We start from the raw sequence: 21,459 nt of genomic DNA, 5'->3' as shown, positions 1-21,459 counted from the left end.
ATTTTTGATCTAACAACTATATTTAACTATATTTTACTTGTATCCAATTCCCCTACAGAGGCACACTTGAATAAAGCCTGATAAGATAGGAGAACTGGATCTTTGCTAATTGTTATAATTATAGACTTGGCCTGACAGGCTTTGGATTACTAATCTGACCACAACCACTTTGTGGTAAAGTGTTACAACTTCAGTATATATACACGTTAGTCTTTTTTCAACATTAATAATTATATTTAACGAGCAGCAGTGCTGTCATTTGGTTAATAACTCATTTTACTATAGTAGATCTCCTTGATTCCAGTTAGATAGCAGTAATGCTATTGGTAAAATTTAAGCTGCCCTGGTTTTGTGTAGGTGAGGTATTCTTCTCGCTGCACTTCTTTATTTTATTTAACTGCTACCTATCTCTCTATAGCCTAATTGCCTCCACCCTTTCCAAATTTGTTCATTTGTGAGTACTATTTAGGATACGTGATCTAGTGGTTTCTACCTAACACCTCTATTCAGTATTGTGGAGAAATATTTATCTGTACCTACTTTGGTATTATGGATACAGAATTGCTGAGCTCTCCTTTGCACAAGCGGTAAGGACTTGGTATAGCAACCATAGAAACATAGAATGTGACGGCAGATAAGAACCATTCGGCCCATCTAGTCTGCCCAGTTTTCTAAATACTTTCATTAGTCCCTGGCCTTATCTTATAGTTAGGATAGCCTTATGCCTATCCCACGCATGCTTAAACTCCTTTACTGTGTTAACCTCTACCACTTCAGCTGGAAGGCTATTCCATGCATCCACTACCCTCTCAGTAAAGTAATACTTCCGGATATTATTTTTAAACCTTTGTCCCTCTAATTTAAGACTATGTCCTCTTGTTGTGGTAGTTTTTCTTCGTTTAAATATAGTCTCCTCCTTTACTGTGTTGATTCCCTTTATGTATTTAAATGTTTCTATCATATCCCCCCTGTCTCGTCTTTCCTCCAAGCTATACATGTTAAGATCCTTTAACCTTTCCTGGTAAGTTTTATCCTGCAATCCATGAACCAGTTTAGTAGCCCTTCTTTGAACTCTCTCTAAGGTATCAATATCCTTCTGAAGATATGGTCTCCAGTACTGTGTACAGTACTCCAAGTGAGGTCTCACCAGTGTTCTGTACAATGGCATGAGCACTTCCCTCTTTCTACTGCTAATACCTCTCCCTATACAACCCAGCATTCTGCTAGCATTTCCTGCTGCTCTATTACATTGTCTGCCTACCTTTAAGTCTTCAGAAATAATCACCCCTAAATCCCTTTCCTCAGATGTTGAGGTTAGGACTCTATCAAATATTCTGTACTCTGCCCTTGGGTTTTTACGTCCAAGATGCATTATCTTGCACTTATCCACATTAAATGTCAGTTGCCACAACTCTGACCATTTTTCTAGTTTACCTAAATCATTTTCCATTTGGCTTATCCCTCCTTGAACATCAACCCTGTTACATATCTTAGTATCATCCGCAAAAAGACACACCTTACCATCAAGACCTTCTGCAATATCACTAATAAAAATATTAAAGAGAATGGGTCCAAGTACAGATCCCTGAGGTACCCCACTGGTGACAAGCCCAAGCTTTGAATATACTCCATTGACTACAACCCTCTGTTGCCTGTCACTCAGCCACTGCCTTACCCATTCAACAATATTGGAATCCAAACTCAAAGATTGTAGTTTATTGATAAGCCTTCTATGTGCAACAGTGTCAAAAGCCTTACTGAAATCTAGGTAAGCAATGTCTACTGCACCACCCTGATCTATAATTTTAGTTACCCAATCAAAAAAATCAATAAGATTAGTTTGGCATGATCTCCCTGAAGTAAACCCATGTTGTCTCTGATCTTGAAATCCATGTGTTTTTAGATGTTCAACAATCCTATCCTTTAACATGGTTTCCATCACTTTCCCCACTACTGAAGTAAGGCTTACTGGCCTATAGTTGCCCGACTCCTCCCTATTACCAATTACACTATAAAGCTTAATTACATTACATTACAACTAGTGTGAACGGAGCTCTGTGGTTACAAGGAAGGGTGGGGACAGACAATAAAAATGGCTGAGAACCACATGGAAAATTTAAAAGAGTGACAGGGCAGCCACTTTGAACTGGTCTGCCTGGAACAATGGGACAACTCTGATGGGAAAACAACAAGACAGGAAAGGGGGGATGATGAAAGGAACATACAATCGGGACAATCAATGCATTCAATTCCAGCTACATAACCTACAATATCCCCACAATTTTAAACCAGGTGACAAGCTATTAAAGGTTAGGGAATCATCTGCTACGCTAGTAATTGGAGAGAAAGTACCATACCAGGGGAAGAAGCAGTTCCAACTGTCCCACTATACACATCTCCCAAAAAACAGAACCTCTTTCTAGGCTAAAACACATAGTTGGAGGGGTGGAGGCTGGCACTTAGTTGCCTCCAGGTGCCGGGGCAATGGAGACTTCTGTTACAGGCTTAAAATGAAAGGTCGCTGAAGGGTATATGCCACACTTAACAAGGATACGTTTCTCCACGCCAGTGCTAAATTGTGACTCACTAATGGCTAGTAGTAAGTGGAAATTTTGAGCCCTGTATGTATGCTCAAGAGGAAAGCTAATGTAACATATGGACTACATACACGATATATGGCTAGCAGTGAGTGGAGATGTTAAACCCTGTATGTATATGTGTGTGTATTTAAAAAACAAAAAAAAACAAAAAAAAACACATATATATGGCTCAAAGAGGAAGCTAATGTAACAACTGATATATATTTATATTATTTTTTTCATTTTACAATGTATTGGAAAAATGTTTTAATGTATTGTTACCTCCTTATAGAACTTTTCAATACTGAACCAGTGGGCAGCAGCACATGCAGTTACGAGATCTACAGAAGCATCATCCACTGGCAATTCCTCAGCGGGAGAAACACTATGGGAAATCGATAACACATGATTAGTCTAGCTTCATATGAAAATGCCTTGTTAAAAAATCATTATGATACATAAAAAAATAAGGAAAATGTTATCTTTCCTATCTAATACTTTAGAAAATTGTACTTTCAGATTTACTTTTAACACAGCCTTCACAACTTTTGTCATATTTCCCAAAGGCTGTTAAGGGACCACAATATTTACCCAGACCACTTCATTTCAATTCAATGGTCTGAGTGCAGTGAATATGTTGTTTTACTCTTGCAATGTAAAACATTGCCGTTTAGTATATATGACAATGTTTGCATTGTAGGGTTAAACAAGCCTCGTAATTTTAGAACTGGGGATCTGTGCATACAGGCCCAGAGAATTTAGTAATGCTCAAACACAAATGGATAAAGTAACTGAAACAAAGTAGTAATATTTTCCACTTCTGGTAGGCAACATACTATACAAACTATTCCCTATGTGGCTATTTCCTCTTAAATTGTAAAAGGCTCTCTCAAACACCGCTTTATTAGTTTGTAATACCATTGATGAGATAAATTAGACAGCAAGTGAACAATTAGTTCTTGAATTTTGTGTGTTGGAAGCAGGATAAATGGGCAAGCGAAAAGATCTGGGATGTTCCCAGTATGCAGTGGTTAGTACTAGTGAACCAGTGTCATGGTCATGGGCACTCAATGCTCAATGTATGTGATGAGTGAAGGACAGTCTGTCTGATTCCATCACAAACTGCTGAAAAACAATGCTGGACATGATAGAAAGGTGTCAGAACACAGAGTGCATCGCAGTTTGCGTAGTGTCCACAATGACCCCTGTTCACTGCCGAAAAAGCGGGCAATTAGGACGTGAGAGTCAGAACTAGACTTTAGAGGAATTCAGGAAGGTTTCCTGATTTGATTACCGTATATACTTGAGTATAAGCCGACCCAAATATAAGCCGAGGCCCCTAATTTTACCCCAAAAAAACTGGGAAAACTTATTGACTCGAGTATAAGACTAGGGTGGGAAATGCAGCAGCTACTGGTAAATTCCTAAATAAAATTAGAACCTAAAAAAATTACATTAATTGAATATTTATTTACAGTGTGTGTATATAATGAATGCAGTGTGTGTGTATGAATGCAGTGTGTGTGAGTGCAGTGTGTGTATGTGATGCAGAGCCTTGGTGGGGGGTGGGCATTTTTTTTTTTTTTTTTTATGATTTTAATATTATATACACACACATCTGCATTTTAGGTGCAAGAGGGTGACTCAGATTGATGGGAGTCTGACTCCCTGTATATAATGCAGTGTGTGTGCATTATATACACACACACTCTGTATATAATGCAGAGTGTGCGTGTGTGTGTGTGTGTGTGTGTGTGTATAATGCACACACTGCATTATATACAGGTAGTCAGAAATTGGAGTCAGACTCCCATCAATCAGAGTCACCCTCTTGCACCTAAAATGCAGAGTGTGTGTGCATATAATGCAGAGTGTATGTGTATATAATGCACACACTACATTATATACACACATCTGCATTTTAGGTGCAAGAGGGTGACTCAGATTGATGGGAGTCTGACTCCCTGTATTTAATGCAGAGTGTTTTATTTAAATACACACACACTCTGCATTAAATACAGGGAGTCAGAAAAGGGAGTCAGACTCCCATCAACTGGGCATTTTTATTATTTTTTTTATTTTAATATCTGAATACATTTTGTAATCGTTTTTTTTTTTTTGTCCCCCCCTCCTTACTTCATACTTGGCCAGGGATTGGGGGGGGGGGGGGGCGCGCTGTGCAGGGGGAGGGGGGGCTGTCCAGGGGGAGGGCCGGTACTTACTGCCAGTCTCGCGGTCTGCTCCCAGTGTAAATCTCGCTGCCCGTGTGTCTCGCGAGATTTACACTGGGAGCTTAACAGAGAAGCCGCGCGGACGTGCTGGGAGCTGACCGGAGCTGCTGTAAAGGTAAGTAACAGCTTCTCCGGCCCCAACATGTCATTGTCTGTATTATGGCAATGTAAGTTGCCATAATACAGACCTAGACTCGAGTATAAGACGAGGGGGCTTTTTGAGCACCAAAAAAATGTGCCAAAAAACTCTTCTTATACTTGAGTATATACGGTAATCAAGTTTTCTTTTAGATCAGGTGGATAGTCAGGTACGTAGTTTTCCTGGGGAAAAGATGGCAGAAGGATGCACTATGGGAAGCAGGCAGGCTAGAGGAGTCAGTCTTATGCTCTAGGCAATTATATGCTGGAAAACCTTGGGTGCTGTCATTCATGGGATGTTTCTCTTTGACAAGTACCACCTGTGTAGAGATTGTTGCACACCACATACACCCCTTCATGGCATTGGTGTCCCCTGATGGTAGTGGCCTCTTTTAGCAGGAAACACCCCTGCCTCACTGCAAAATGTTTTAAAGAGTAGTGAGGAACATGTCAGAGTAAAAAGTGTTGCATTGGCCTCCAAATTTGCCACATCTCTACTTAAAGGACACATGGCATGCTCAGAGGCCTTGTGGAGTCTATGCCTTAATGTACCAGTCTGACAGCATGAGGGGGACATATAAGGCTTTATAAGGATTTATAGTTTAAAAAATATGACCGTTTGAAGATGGCAACCGCAAAAATACTCTGACCTGTGCCAGGCTGCAGCAGCAAGTGATGTCATAGACAAAGCCTTTTACACCTGCTAATGTTTTTATAACTGGATGTTTTAATGTAACTGTGAAGCACTTTGGGCAACAACGTTGCAATTAAATGTGCTATATAAATAATAGCAGTTACTCCGCCCACTCCAGTTGTAGAATACGGGTGGAGGCAAGAACACTTCACACAATTTCCCCAGAAATTGTACCTTTTCTAGTTATTTATTTATATAGCACATTTAATTGCAACGTTGTTGCCCAAAGTTCTTCACAGTTACTTTAAAACTTACAGTTATAAAAACATTAGCAGGTGCAAAAGGCCCTGTCTATGACATCACTTGCTGCTGCAGCCTGGCACAGGTCAGAGTATTTTTGTGGTTGCCATCTTCAAACGGTCGTATTTTAAAAACTATAAGTCCTAGAGTGAAGAGCTTTATATTGTGAGATTCACAAGACCCAGACCTACATTTTGATGTATAGTATGTCTCTGAGATATTAACAATGAAGGCACAGTCGCAGTTTAGAAATTGCCCTTCAAATCTGAGCTTTGCAGAGTGGAGTTTCAATGAATGTCAATGGACGGCATGAGTTGCAAACAAATGGTCATATTGTGAAAACTATCAGGACTATGGCTTAGCTGTGGACATTTTTAGTGGCAGCAGGGATAGCTGAACGTTTTGATATAAGATTTGTGTAGGTGGGCCTGAAAATGAGGGAGTGGTGGCAGTTTAGAAATCATGTCCTGATTTTTCAGCTTTTGCCAGCTCCCACTCTAGCTTTGCCATTCATTCCTATGGGAAAAATTTCGCCACAAGAACGACGATATTCCGAGAACCATTCGGTGAAACGTTCCACAAAGTAATAGCAATCCGATCGGGAACAATCTGCACGTTTTGGTATATTTTTGTCTATGTAGTGTAAAAACTGTGGGAGGAGTTAGGGTGGCAAATTTGGCTATAATAATAATAATAATATATATGTGAGATAACAGTAAGTGGTCTTGCTATGCAAGAACACTTAATAATAATATATATGTGAGATAACATTAAGTGGTCTTGCTATGCAAGAACACTTAATAATAATATATATGTGAGATAACATTAAGTGGTCTTGCTATGCAAAAACACTTAATAATAATAATAATAATATATATGTGAGATAACAGTAAGTGGTCTTGCTATGCAAGAACACTTAATAATAATAATAATAATAATATATATGTGAGATAAAAGTAAGTGGTCTTGCTATGCAAGAACACTTAATAATAATAACTAGAAAGCTACAATTTCTGGGGAAATTGTGTGAAGTGTTCTTGCCTCCACCAGTAGTCTACAACTGGAGTGGGCGGAGTAACTTATTATTTATTTATATAGCACATTTAATTGCAACATTGTTGCCCAAAGTGCTTCACAGTTACATTAAAACATACCTTTATAAAAACATTACCAGATGTACAAAAGGCCCTGTCTATGACATCACTTGCTGCTCCAGCCTGGCACAGGTCAGAGTATTTTGGCGGTTGCTATCTTCAAACGGTCGCATTTTAAAAACTATACATCCTACAGCGAAGAGCTTTATATTGTGAGAATCACAAGACCCAAACCTACATTTTGATGCATAGTATCAATTTCGCCACAAGAACGACGATATTTCGAGAACCATTCGGCGAAACGTTCCACAAAGTAATAGCAATCCGATCGGGAACAATCTGCACGTTTCAGTATATTACTGTCTATGTAGTGTAAAAACTGTGGGAGGAGTTAGGGTGGTAAATTTGGCTATAATAAGAATAATAATAATATATGTGAGATAACAGTAAGTGGTCTTGCTATGCAAGAACACTTAAATAGTCATAGGTTTACAGTAGCTTGCTCAACGTCAGTTTAGCCTACTCCATAAAGGAATCCTAATTCAACAATTGTCCTAGAAGATCGCTATAATTGTTGGAGTGATAGAATAGTAAAGTACCCCTACCTAGGTTAGTTAATGTTTTAACCCACAATCTACCAATACGCAGGGACAAAGGTGACAATCAAGGTGAGACAGTATTGAGCATAGTAATTACAGTGTAATAGGCTGCAATGAGTAAAAATATATCTTGAGTGTTCTAACACTCAATTCAATGCCAAAGAATATAGCAGTCTAAGTTTACTGATCAGGTTTCACTGAAAATAAGGATATATCTCAGCTGCTAAATGTTAAAGCAGCAACCACTTACTGAGTACCTTTGGTAGGAGTACAGAATGAGTACAGTTTGTCCATTCATGTAAGGATGAAAGTTGTGCATTATGTTCAATTTGAAATTGCATTCAAATTAAATTCTGATCAGATTTGTGTCGCGGCTGCATTTTGCAGCTGCTTAGTAGATATCCCCTAATACCCACAGTATTAGGGATAAGGATGGAGTACAAGTAATCATATCCTAGATCAACTAAAGCAGTGGTCCCAACCCAGTCCTCATGGACCACTAACAGTCCAGGTTTTGTCAGTATCTCAACTGTAATAAAACAGGAACATTAATAAATCCTGGACGGTTGGTGGTCCATGAGGACTGGGTTGGGGTTCACTGAACTGAAGTACTCAGTACCTCGATCACAGATAAATAATTTGGTTGTTTATTTTTTTCTCAATGTATTACTCTAGCACAGGAGTTAGCACCATTATGTTGAGTTTGTAGGTCCTGTGTTTTCTGTTCTCTCAATTCCCTATTTTTGAGATAGTGGATCTCTAGGAGATAATTAATATATGTGTGAAAGTAGCCTTACGGTATTGCAAGTCTCAGGAATTAATTAAATGGTAATGGATCCTGCAGTCTCCTCCATAGACATCAATGCTGTACTCTTGTGTATGCACTACATTCACTAAACAGTAATTTCATTCAAAGGTCACCTATGTAATAGTTTTTTGTTTTTTTAAAACATCTCATCTAAGCAAAAATAATTGGGGTTTAGTTACAGTATATGATCATACATTTCGTAAGCATGCCACAATGCCAATGTACCCCATTTTTGGTAGGTTGTATCCTAGCAACTTAATGCCTGCTCATATGAGATTAATCCACATGCTTGAGAAATGCTTACTCCTGGGACTCTCTGCAGGGCTAATTAATCCACATGCTTGAGAAATGCTTCCTCCTGGGACCCTTAACGTTTCAGGATCGTCACTGGAAACATCCCCTTGAGGACCGGTGATGGTCCTAAACCGTCACAACTTATTATATACTTACCTGACCCCCGCCGTTCCCCCGGCGGCGATCGACGTTGCTCCAGAGGAGGTCAAATGCATCATGAAATCAGTTAACCCCTTATACAAAGTGATAACTGGACTTCCTGACAAGAATTTCTTGTGATGTTATTGCACCATCTACTGACTAAAATCTAGATCAGGCATAGGCAACCTTCGGCACTCCAGATGTTTTGGACTACACCTCCCATGATGCTTTGCCAGCATTACAGGTGTAAAATTATTATGGGGATATAGTCCAAAACATCTGGAGTGCCAAATGTTGCCTATCCCTGATCTAGATGATAGCCTGTAGGGAAGACACGCCCGCCTTAAAGGACCATTATAGGCACCCAGACAACTTCAGCTTTATGAAGTGGTCTGGGTGCCAGGTCCAGCTAGGTTCAACCCTTTTTGCAGTAAACATAGCAGTTTCAGAGAAACTGCTATGTTTACCTATGGGTTAATCCATCCTCTAGTGGCTGTCTCATTGACAGCCGTTAGAGGCGCTTCCGCGTTTCTCACTGTGATTTTCACAGTGAGAAGACGCCAGCGTCCATAGGAAAGCATTGAGAATGCTTTCCTATGGACTGGCTGAATGCGCGCGTGGCTCTTGCCGCGCATGCGCATTCAGCCGATGACGGAAGAAGAGTGAGGGGATTAACCCCTTCCTCCCCCTTCAGTGCCACGGGAGTGGGACCCTCAGGGCACTATAGTGCCAGGAAACCGAGTATGTTTTCCTGGCACTATAGTGTTCCTTTAATCTATTGGTCACTGAAACTAGTGACAAAGAGAAATTCTCCTTTAAAAATTAAGGAGAGACAGAGAGAGTGGATCTCACATATTGGGTCTTAGATCTAACATCTGCAACCAAATCTGTGCACATCTAACTTTCTGTATCTTTTCCAACTAAACTTTGAAAATCTAACACTTGTCTCTCTATCTGAAAACTTTCATATTTTCACAATATTCTTCCCATACTTGCATACACCATTTTCTGGAATATATCTCCGAGCCTTAAATAAATTCTACCAAGAACTGGTAATTATGCTGGTTTCATTTAATTTAAATGAAATTTACTATTTTTTACTTAACCCCTTAAGGACCGATGACGGTTCAGGACCGTCATTGGAAACATCCCGTCATAATGGTATTATTTACTTACCTGATCGCCGCCATTGCACCCGGTCTGGGGAGACTGCCAGACTGCACAGGCAGTCCCCCCTCGGCGAATTAGGCCCCCACGGCCATGTGATCGCTCTAACAGAGCAGTCACATGGCCGCAATAGGTGTGGGGGGATAAAAAAAAATCACTATGGGACAGGGGAGGGGGGTTAAAGAACACTATGGGACAGGGGAGGAGGGGTTAAAAATCACTATGGGATAGGGGAGATGGGGTTAAAAATAACTATGGGACAGGGGAAGAGGGGGGTTAAAAATCACTATGGAACAGGGGAGGGGGGGTTAAAGATCATTATGGGACAGGAGAGGGGAGTGGGACTGGGTGGTAAGGAACACTGTGGGACAGGGGAGAAAAAAAAATATTCTGAACAAACTGTCCCATAGTAAGAAACGTTATGGGACAGTTTGTTCAGAATATTTTTTTTCTGTGTTTCCTCCTCTAAAAACTAGGTGCGTCTTATGGTGTGGTGCATCTTATGGAGCGAAAAATTCGGTAATTATGTTATACCTAATATTCACTGATTATTGTCACGCATGTTACATATTATTATTAATGTCAAAATAAATAATATTTTTATAATTAGTTTGTGATTAACCCCTTAAGGACACAGCTTCAGAAGCTTGTCTTACGCTTAATGACACAAGCAATTTTTGCATTTTCTTGCTGCTTGCGTTCAATTGCAATTTGCATCTCTCTCGTTTATTGCACCGACAGAAAGGGCTTTAATTTGATGTAACACACACACACACATATATATATATATATATATATATATATATATATATATATATATAAATGCTTATTATCAAAAAAATACAGAAAAATGCAAAAAAAATAAAAACAATTGTGTTTTTTTTTTACAGTTTTTGCAATAATAATGTGTGCATAATTAGTGCAGGTTAAATAAAGTATTTAAAAATAAATTCATTTAGTTGTTCTGATTTACAGAATATATAATGTGTCTGGGATTTTAAGTTTTTTTTGGTAGTTACAGGTCACAAAGCACAAGGAGTAAAATAAACTTTTAATGTGGTTGGGCCCTAAATATGAGGGCCCCTTCCTGAAGTTAAGTGACGCAACGAATGGAAATAAACTGAAACCCATACAAGAACTTACCTTGTCCAACACTCACACAGGGGTCCAATTCTTCTTCCATGACCAGCTTAATCACTTCATCAAAACCCAATCACTGTTGCCAGAGGGTAACAGACCTCTCACTAGATTTGAACTATTATGCACCACCCACCCACCAAAGATAAAACTCTTTCCCTCTTATACTCAATAATCAAAGAGGCATACCCACAAAACCCTCCTAACTTTACCATAAAGTGGACAGATGAACTACACACTAACCTCACTAATCAACAATGGAAAAACGTCTTTATTTCTATCCATAAGTCCTCTATATCGACCCACGCTCAAGAATGTAATTACAAAAAATTAACCCGCTGGCACAACACACCCGCTAAACTTCACAAATTCTACCACTCATCACCAGATCTTTGCTGGAGATGCAATTCTCCAAATGCTCACCACACCCATATTTGGTGGCAATGCCCAATGATACATAAATTTTGGGAGAGAATTCACATAATCATTCAACTGATATTTCATAAAACCTTCTCATGTAGCCCGGAACACTATATCTTTCTCTTACCACCACACGAATTCAAGAAACTGGAGACAGTACTGTTTCGTATCTTGTTTCGGCCTCTCAACTCATCCCTAAATACTGGAAACAACCCAAGTCCCCCTCAATTCGAGAATGGATAATAAAAGTTGAAGATATTAAATTGATGGAAGAAATTACCTTAGCTAAAGTAGGGAGACATGTTAAATTCTTATTCATATGGGATCCATGGCTCAAACATGTTCACTGCAAACCCCCTCTATCACAGTGGACTAACCCAACACAAACCTTTATCCACAACCAAAGTACAATCTCTACTCGTATACCTCTGCTTCTTCCGCCACTGCCACCACCTCTACTGCATTCCCCTCCTCTTCCTTTGAGGTAAGATTGGGTTGAAAATAACCAGTTGACATAACATATACAACCATCACACAAACTTGCTCTCCTAAAGTGGTGGCTTCACACCACCCCAATATCATTACTTCCACTACTTTCCTATAACTCCATCACTTCCAACTAAACCTTGGTTCTCCAACTCATCCCTTTATCTACACATGAAACACATCAGAGCAGACCAAGACGCATAGTATTTGACAAATGTTTTGTTTCTTTTCATTATCTGTTGTTACAGTATTTTTTTTTTTTGAATTCTTTATTTTTGTTGTGCACTTTATACATCATAGCGACAAAACGCCACAACAGCGTGTTTGAGAATGTACTTAAAATAAACAGTGGCATGAAATCTTGCACATTTTATATAATTATAACAGTCATCCGATAAGGTAAACAGTAATGATCTTGAATTTAAATGAAAAGAAAGAGGTTAACGCTTAACATTGCTAAGGTAGGCATGTTATCACAGTTATTCACGTTCTTGCTAGGCCAGTGTATGCATTAAATAGGCATCATAAGTAGGCTCTCTGAGTTTTGTAGGGAAGTGACAGCATACATTAGCGAGTCAAGTAATATACGTAAAATAAAATAAAAAAATAAAAAAAAAACAGTGGCATGAGATCTTGCATTTTTGCCTAAGTAAAACAAAACCGCTTGTGCTGCCACAACGACAGGTGCCAGCAGAGAGAGGAAAACAGTATAAACATTCGTGGCACGTATTATCAGTACAATTTGTGTTATAAAAATTCCGCTTGTTAGTCGTTATATACCTAATCTGTACATTTGCTTCTCTGTGTGGTAACTAGGTAGAGTGCCTATTGTGTTGTGAGCTAGCTTGGGCTATGCTCTTCCGTACATGAGTGGGTAGTTATGGACTTTTGGGTATACGCTCGTTCTGGGAAGTCCTCTAAGGCTCTGACGTGTCCGCCGACTTGCAGGTGCATGGGACTGCTATCTAAGAAAATTTTACGCCCCTGTTACTTAAGATGGTGCTGAGTCTACAATGTGTGGTTGTATAGTGAGGTAGAGGCGGGGGGGGTTGGTAATGACCCTTAAGCCTATCCGTCTGGGTAGGTGTAAGACGGTTTGCGAGAAAAACAACAATAACATAATAAAATAATAAAATACATGAGCTATGTTAAACTTTGTTTGGGTTGGCAGGGAACAGTCCTGTTTCTACTTGCGTCCAGGGCGAGTCTCAGGTAATCGCTGCCGCACCGGCATCGGCTGTTGCTCGTTGGGGGATGAATGGGGTGACTTTAGTGGGGTCCCATCTGTGTGGTACCGCTGGGGCCGTCCCCCGTCCGGGGGGGCCGAGACAGTCCCGTGTGAGGCCGAGTGCCTCCAGTAAAGAGCCCGCTTCGTGCAGCTCCCTATTCATGTAGGTAGATCCGTCGTGTGAGACTAGTAGAGTTTGGGGTGTCCGCCAGGCATACCGGATACTGCGGTGTCTGAGGAGGGAGGTTAAGGGCTGGAGAGTTCGCCTCCATTCCATTGTGCTCCCAGAGATATCCGCATAAAACATAAGTTCCATATTCTCGAAGGGGTATTGGGTAGTCCCTTGGAGGGCTGCTGTCATTGCCGCTTTGTCTTTCATGTTTTGGAAGCGTATTATTAAGTCCCTTGGGGCCTCCGCTGGGGCCTTCCTCGGTTTAGGTATGCGGAATATACCGTCCAGAGTGACGGCCTTGGCTTGCTTGGGTGTGAGCACCGCTGTCAGCAGGCGTCTCACCAGATGTGGAAGTTCTGCCTCCGGCGTTTCCTCGGGTATGCCTCGTATTTTAAGGTTTTTGCGCCGTCTCTGGTCCTCCAGGGCAGCGAACCTTTTCTCAGTGTTTGCTTGTCGGTGTTGGAGGTTTCTCACCATGGTCTCCAGTGTTGTAATTTTCTGTGACTGTTCGTGTGAGGAGGTCTCCAGTGTGCTCAGTTTTCCTACTAGGCCCGTGATATCTGTGTGGATGGAGGCCACATCTGCTTGGAGAGTCCTCTGGAGGCCTGTGAGTAACTCTTTCAGTGCCCCCATCGTGACCGGTTGGGAGTCCGGGCTCTGTGGGGGTCGTGGGGTGGGCGCTTGGTGTGGTCTGTCAGCGGGTTCCCCATAGATTGGATCCTCATCCGAGGAGTCCGTGCACTCATCCAGGTAGTCGGCCATCTTTGGCCTAGCTGCCTCGTGCCCTTGGCGGAACATATCGCCGATATTCATCCCCAGCCGGGGCTTGTCAGGTTTCTGTTTTTTTGTTTTTCTGCCCATGGTTGCTGAGATCGGTATTAGGATGTCTTTGTTGTTGTTTTGTAGGCTTTTATCGCACTTTTTTCCCCCCTGTTACAGTATTTTTACTTGGTATGTTATCTTCATTCAAAAGAACTCTTCCACCACGAAACTTGCAAAGTTTTTTATACGACATGTACCTGACGTTTTGTGAAATTTTTGTACTGTTTTAAATTGCGAAATATTGAAGTTGTAATCTCAATGTTATCTCGCTGTACCAAAGTCTATGTTTAACTATGTAAAACATATAAACCAATAAAAAGATAAATAAAAAAAAAAAAAAAAAAAAAAAAAAACTTTAATGTGGAGCGATTTTAGAATTTGGTATGTTTGTCTTGTAAGCTTAATAGCCATAAAAAAAAAAAAAAATTGCCACACAAGTATATATTTATATAAAGTATAATAACATTAGACTATTTACCAAAGGATGTTTTGACACTTTCTACATGGTCATTTCACCGCCAACCTCTGCTTAATATTGGAGTAAAATTGTGGGGTTTTTTTGGTTTTTGGCACACAAACTTATAACAAAGAACTTGTCATGTGCATTTTGTAAAGTTGGTGTGTGCTATTCCTGTACAAAGTTTTATTTTGTGTTCAGTTACATCTGCTGAGTAAAATGACACCACCATTGTATGTCTTTGGCACTATTTTGTGAAGCTACAGTGCCATATATGAGACCTGTCCTTTTCAGTATTCACAGTAGAATTTTGCGAGACGGATTTAATGAGCCTATGCTTCCATTTGGGGTATTATAACAGTTTGACGGTTCAAAAAACCCCCACAAAGGTCTACCATTTGTAAAAGTAGACACTCCCCATTATACCAGTATACTACATACTCAGTGGCGTACATATAGCGGTCGCAACTGTGACCGGGCCAGTCAGTCGCAGGGGCCCGGCCGCCCTGCGAACCCCTGCGACCGGGTGCCCGCTGCCAAGTTTTCATAGAAAACGTTTTAAAATCAAGAGTTAATTCTGAAAGAAGCACATGTAAGAACTTGGTGAATAGAACATTAAAATCTTGCAAGGTGAATAGAACATTAAAAATTAAGCAGGTTTATAGCTATCCAATATTTTTTGTAAGCTTGCATTCTAAAATCAGTATAATTAATTGGGCATTTGTGTTGGTAAGTGAGCAACATGATACAGGTTTAAAACTTTGGAAAGTCTTTTTCAGTTAATTTTGTTTTCTTTAAATGTATTTTTCATTTTGCAGTATCTTTCCTGCCCATTAAAATTCAGAATGATATATCTTCTTGGGACTGAAAATAAGGATCTATCCCCTAACCTGCATCTAGGGACTCCTCTACACATCTAATTTCCGAATCCAAGAAATAAAGAAGATTACTCAGTTACCCAGGGATGTGAACAAATTTAGAGAGCAGAGCAATGATTTTCTGGATTGCTAAACAGAATAGCTCTAGTTATATAGAATATATTTTGACTCCAAAAGTAAAGGATATCTGCTGCTGTTCTTTTATCTATACCCAATCACGTGCATGTGGAGATTTACTATGTACTTTTTGATGCAATCGCCCTAATAGGAATTCTATATTTATAGAAAAAAAAACAAAAAAACGATAAAGCAACTTTATAGAAACGAAAATGTGCAGCATCAAGAAAGTATATCTAATTTGTAAATGAGCTAATTTAATCTAAAAAGTCGCACAAACAAATGATGTACTACTGATAAACAAAAAAGCAAACAAACTTCACATCATAATTTGAATGTGAAAATATTTCAGACGTCACTGTAGCCACTTTGACCTAAGCGGTTTTAAACCTTAAGTTTAAAACAAGAGATTACTTTTTTCCAGGTAATTTCAACATTTTGGATAACAGAGAAGGACTACTGATTTTCGTTTTAGGATGTTAAAGCAGTTCTATCACGGATATATCTTTTTTTATTTATTTTTTATGACCTCCAATTGCTCTTCATTCCTTGGATATACCCCAGTAAAGATGAATAACAGTACAATACACTGCATCACAAATTAGGAGGTTCTAATGCCTAGTTATGGAGAACAGCTAGGCAAATGTTCTAGATAAAGAACTTAGAATAAAGCTCAAATGTTGCTCACCAGGATTATGAATGCATTTAGAATGCCAATACACTAAAGAGGTGTGGCAGACCTTTTTTTTTATTTGTGAAGATTATCCCACTGCACTGTAAGACCAGAGTCATTAGGCATTGTCAGGAAAGGAGGTGTAATAATTAAAGGGACTCTAAGCACCAAAACAACTTTACCTTAACAAAGGGATATTGGTGTACAGATAATGCCACTTTTCTCTTACTGCTCAGTTATCTGCCATTTAGGATTTAAATCCATTTGTTTATGCATTTCCTGAAAAAAAGTCTACATTTTTTAGCTTCCCTTTTTACAGGGCTCGACTGGGATTTGAAACCCTTTAGCTAAAACAACAGGATGGGGGAACAATGGAGCCGGCTGGTCGCCCTGAGGAGCGTAGAGGCGGCCGGATGGGGCAGCGCACGAGGGAGCTGTGATCTTCCTGTAGCTCCTCTCTGCTACCTCAAGCTGTATAGTGATGCCGGGAGACGAAATATGACATTCCAGCCCCGGCATCACTACAGGGAGCAGAGAGAAGCCGCAGGTAGATTACTGCTCTCTCGCATGTAGGATGAGCGACCAACCCCACTGGTCCCCAGGAAAAGATCCACTTAGCTCTCCCAAAGGTAGGGAGGCTGGGTGGAATAAAATGTAAAATGTAAATTTGTGTGTGTGTGTGTATGTCAGTGTGTGTGGCAGCACCCGATCGCGCTGTCCTTGCAGCTGTGATCGCTCTGACAGCCTGTCAAAGTGAGCACATGTGCTGCAGGGACTCCTAAACCGTCTCCCTGCGCTTCCGCGGTGAGTGTAAAGTGCAGGAAGACAAATCAGCAGTGATGATCTTCTCCTTGCAAAAAAAAAACAAAAAAAATGAAGATTATTAAAGTTAACCCATTTAAAGTAAAAATTAACCCTACAGTGATCAATTGGTGGTAGGCACTACATTTAATCATTGGGCAATCCCACGATGTGTTTAATTCAATTGCTCTATTTGAGCTGCATTTCCAACAAGCTAATTTCCCCTTGGGGTACATCTTAGCTAGTTTCATAGTTGTTAAATACCATCTTTTAAGCATTTTGTAATGCATCTCTATAAATTAAGACAATGTACTGACAAATATACAGTTTGCAGGGCCAAATACCAATCCCTAATATCAATTTCCATTTAGCTTTTGCTTTAGGAGTGGTTATCTCCTCAATATCTTGTAGTACATTAATACATTGTTTTAATATTAGTTTCAAATCTTGTCCCTGTTCAATCATACTATGCAATTTATCTATAGGGCTTATTGATTTCTCCTTATATTAAGAGGAAGTCTAGAAGCGTCTAATTTTGACATAGTTAAAAATCTCATGATCTGGGATGTTATAGGATTGCTGTAGAGTCTGAAAGACTTTAACCCCTTAAGTACACATGACATGTGACGATTCCCTTTTATTCCAGAAGTTTGGTCCTTAAGGGGTTAAAGGACCACTATAGTGTCCCCACCCTCAGGGTCCCACTCCCGCCGGGCTGAGGGGGGAGGAAGGGGGTTAAACACTTACCTTTCTCCAGCGCCAGGCCCCCTCGGCGCTGGGGACTCTCCTCCCTCTTCTGATGTCATCGGCTAAATGCGCATGCGCGGCAAGAGCCACGCACGCATTCAGGCAGTCCATAGGAAAGCATTCTCAATGCTTTCCTATGGACGCTGCCGTCTTCTCACTGTGAAAATCACAGTGAGAAGCGCGGAAGCGCCTCTAGCGGCTGTCAATGAGACAGCCTCTAGAGGCTGGATTAACCCTAAAGTAAACATAGCAGTTTCTCTGAAGCTGCTATGTTTACAGCAGGCAGGGTTAATCCTAGCTGGACCTGGCACCCAGACCACTTCATTGAGCTAAAGCGGTCTGGGTGCCTATAGTGGTCCTTTAAGCCCAGGTCGGTTTACTATCCTAGAGAGCTTTGTAAGTCCCAGCTGTGTCCACTTAGTTAAATCCAAGTTTTCTATCGTACATGTAAGATAGGAAAGAGGCAAAATCTTATTTTTCAAGTTTTTTAAGATGGTTTCAAAATTTCAACAAGTTTTGTAATATGTGCACACCAGATTCTTTTATCAAAAGCCAAGAATAATTAATCAGTTTCCATCGAGCTTCAGCAATCGTTTCTTCCATCTTGTACCATCCCTGATCTTTATGCTCATCTCCTCTTGCTGCCTTCAAGGACCACTATAAGCACCCAGACCACTTCTGCTCAATGAAGTGGTCTGGGTGCCAGGCCCTTCTAGGGTTAACCCTGCAGCTGTAAACACAGCAGTTTCAGAGAAACTGCTATGTTTACATTAGGGTTAATCCGGCCTCTAGTGGCTCTCTCATTGACAGTCGCTAGAGACGCTTCCTCAATTCTCACTTTGAAAATCTCAGTGAGAAGACGCTGACGTCCATTGGAAAGCATTGAGAAATTCTTTCCTATGGACTGATTGAATGCGCGCGGCACTTGCCGCGCAGGCGCATTCAGCGCTGACATCGGAAGAGGGAGGAGATTTCCCCAACGCTGGAGAAAGGTAAGTGATTAATAGTGGGACCCTGAGGGTGGGGGGCACCTAAAGACCCTATAGTGCCAGGAAAACAAGTTTATTTTCCTGGCACTATAGTGGTCCTTTACTGAATCTTCACATACATAAAAAGAACAAGCAAAAGCAAACGTCATACATTTAAAAATACTCCCAACATATTGTTAGGCATTTAGCGTTGAGTTTTGAGGCCAAACCCAGCCTCTAAAACTTTTAATAGTGTTATCATCCATATGTGACTAGACTGTAGGTGTGGTATAGTGGTCTAAAATATCAAGTCACTATAAATGTGGTGGAGTGAAAGAGAAGAGAGGGCAAAGGGGAAAAAAGTAGGCAATTAATAGTCTCAAATCCTACAAAAAAAAAAAAAAGGATAATTCTGCTTCATTTTTTATTTAAAGAAAGCATACAGATTAAATGCTTTTATACGTTCTTTCAAAAAAATTAACATTCTCCACTTATTTTCAAATGTTCACTTGCAGATAAAAAGAAGAGAGGGGTAACTATATTATTTTCCAAGGACACAGTCCAATGGTTAAGTTCCAGGATATTAATAAAGAGTGAATATGGATTATCCTTCTTTTCCTCATATTCCAATATGGGTGAATTACCCGCTGCTTTTTCATAGCCTGCTGGAACTTGCAATTGCCTCCTCTGTGTCATCTAAAGTTCAATTAACTAAGCAGGAGATAAAAAAAAAAAAAAAACTACTTCCCAAGTATGGTATATACTCTGTGCAGTAAGAAATGATTAAATATCAAAAAAAAATTTCATGGAGGCTGTGTGAGTCACAGCCAGGAGAGGTGTGGCTAGGGCTGGAGAAACAGAAACAAATTCCTAAACAGCAGAGAAATTAGCAATAAGACTATCTATCCACTAAAACTGCTGCTTTAGGCTAAAGTTATTTTGGTTGTTAGAGTTTCCCTTTAAGGGTGCTCTGGCTGCTACTTAATACTGTATGCCAAACCAAAAAGGTTAGATGTGTACTGTTCTATATTCATATGCTCTCTAGCGACAGCTGCTGGGATAAAGGATTCTTCATGTGCATCGCAAGATAAATTCTGCCTCTAGAAAACTATGTTGTACTCTCACACATGCAAAATAATAAGTCAGTGATGCAGGCTCCTGAAGGATAGAGCTTCAGGAGCTGATGATGAACGTCAGGAGAAAGATGACAGCACTCATATAGTAGAGATTGCAAAATATGCAAAGAATCACATAAGTGACAGAGCCCTTCAGAAGAACATAGCAATTTGAACTAGAGTATAGGTAACTCTTGGCTTCTCCTGGTTTGTTTGTGTTTTCTTCTTCAGAATGCCATAAACTTTCTGATTCTAACATTTTTCTCTAGTGACCATACAGCTGAACACAGCATTCCCCACAGAATTAACTGGTGAAAACACATTCACACATTTTGATTGCACTTTTCAAACTTTTCCTAGCACAATTTTTTTTTTCACATTTAGAACAGTATCAAAGACTTTCTAAATATCTAGATAAGCAGTCCACATGTAATGCATCTCAAATATTCTCCTAATAATACAAACTAGGTTTGCATGGCGTGATCTTCCTATACGAAATTACAACTCAATTAGATTATTTTTTTTAACACTGTCAAATGTCCTGATTTCTTAATTTGCATAATTCATGTAAAGTTATATGTGTTACACCTAATATATACACATACATCCCAGAAATTTAGCTCACAAAGCAGCAACAAATTCTGATACTTATTGCCAAACTTTAAACCTGCAGGCTACACTAAACTACATTACACAACAAATATGCTGTGGTTTGCCATCTAGTTAAAAGCTGCAGTATAACAAAAATGTCAACACTGAACAACTGCTGTCATTTGCTTAATTAAATGCCCTTTATCATTTTTAGATGAACATCTGATGTTATTTTTGGTGAAAGTAGTGCAGACTACATTTTGAAGGGTGTACGCTCGGCCTTGCAGTACACCTTTTTCCATTGGCTATCTCCAGATGATATTATTCATCAACAAGCAACAACGTAAAAGAGCTGGCAAATATTAACGGTTAGTTTAACCTTTAAACACTATACAATGTGAGAGGAATACACTGGACCTAAACGAGTAACCGCTTTTAAATCAAGAAGGCATTTGAAATAATCCATTGGATTTTTAAAATCCCATTGGATTTTTTATTTTTCTGCAATTCATGTTTTGTTTTGTTTTTCTTTTCATTAGTTGTGTCAGGAATCCTGCAATATAATTTGGACTTTTTGGGGCTAAAGAAGAAAAAGAAGAAGAGTTAGAAAAAAAGAAGACTTGAGGTGGCAAGTATTTTTTTAAAAATTCTTTTAGAGGTATTAGTTATATTTCATATCCAACTATTATTAGGGTGGGAGGGTAGGTAGGGTTCTTTATTTTTATGGGGGTGGCTATTTGGGTGGGATTAAGGACCCCAAGCCACCTGGGGGTGAGGGCATGACAATATTTCACGGTGGGGGACAATGGCATGTTCACTCCCCATAAATTATTTTGAGTCCTCACCCATGGGTGGAGGCTGA

At 39.8% G+C, this 21,459-nt stretch overlaps 1 protein-coding gene across 2 annotated transcripts in view; it reads right to left on the bottom strand.

Annotated features, from left to right (window-relative positions):
* Positions 1-21,459, bottom strand: part of LOC134571673 (putative methyltransferase DDB_G0268948) — a 50,250-nt gene that overhangs the window by 15,692 nt on the left and 13,099 nt on the right. For both annotated transcript variants that reach the window (XM_063430172.1, XM_063430173.1), the window contains one exon: positions 2,862-2,964. In XM_063430172.1, coding sequence (XP_063286242.1) covers positions 2,862-2,964 — 103 coding nt within the window. The remainder of the gene's footprint in view (positions 1-2,861; positions 2,965-21,459) is intronic.

The sequence above is a fragment of the Pelobates fuscus genome, chromosome 8 (genome assembly GCF_036172605.1).
Source record: "Pelobates fuscus isolate aPelFus1 chromosome 8, aPelFus1.pri, whole genome shotgun sequence".
Classification (NCBI taxonomy): Eukaryota; Metazoa; Chordata; class Amphibia; order Anura; family Pelobatidae; genus Pelobates; species Pelobates fuscus.
The sequence above is the reverse complement of the archived record's forward strand: the minus strand, read 5'-3'. Positions and strand labels throughout refer to the sequence as shown.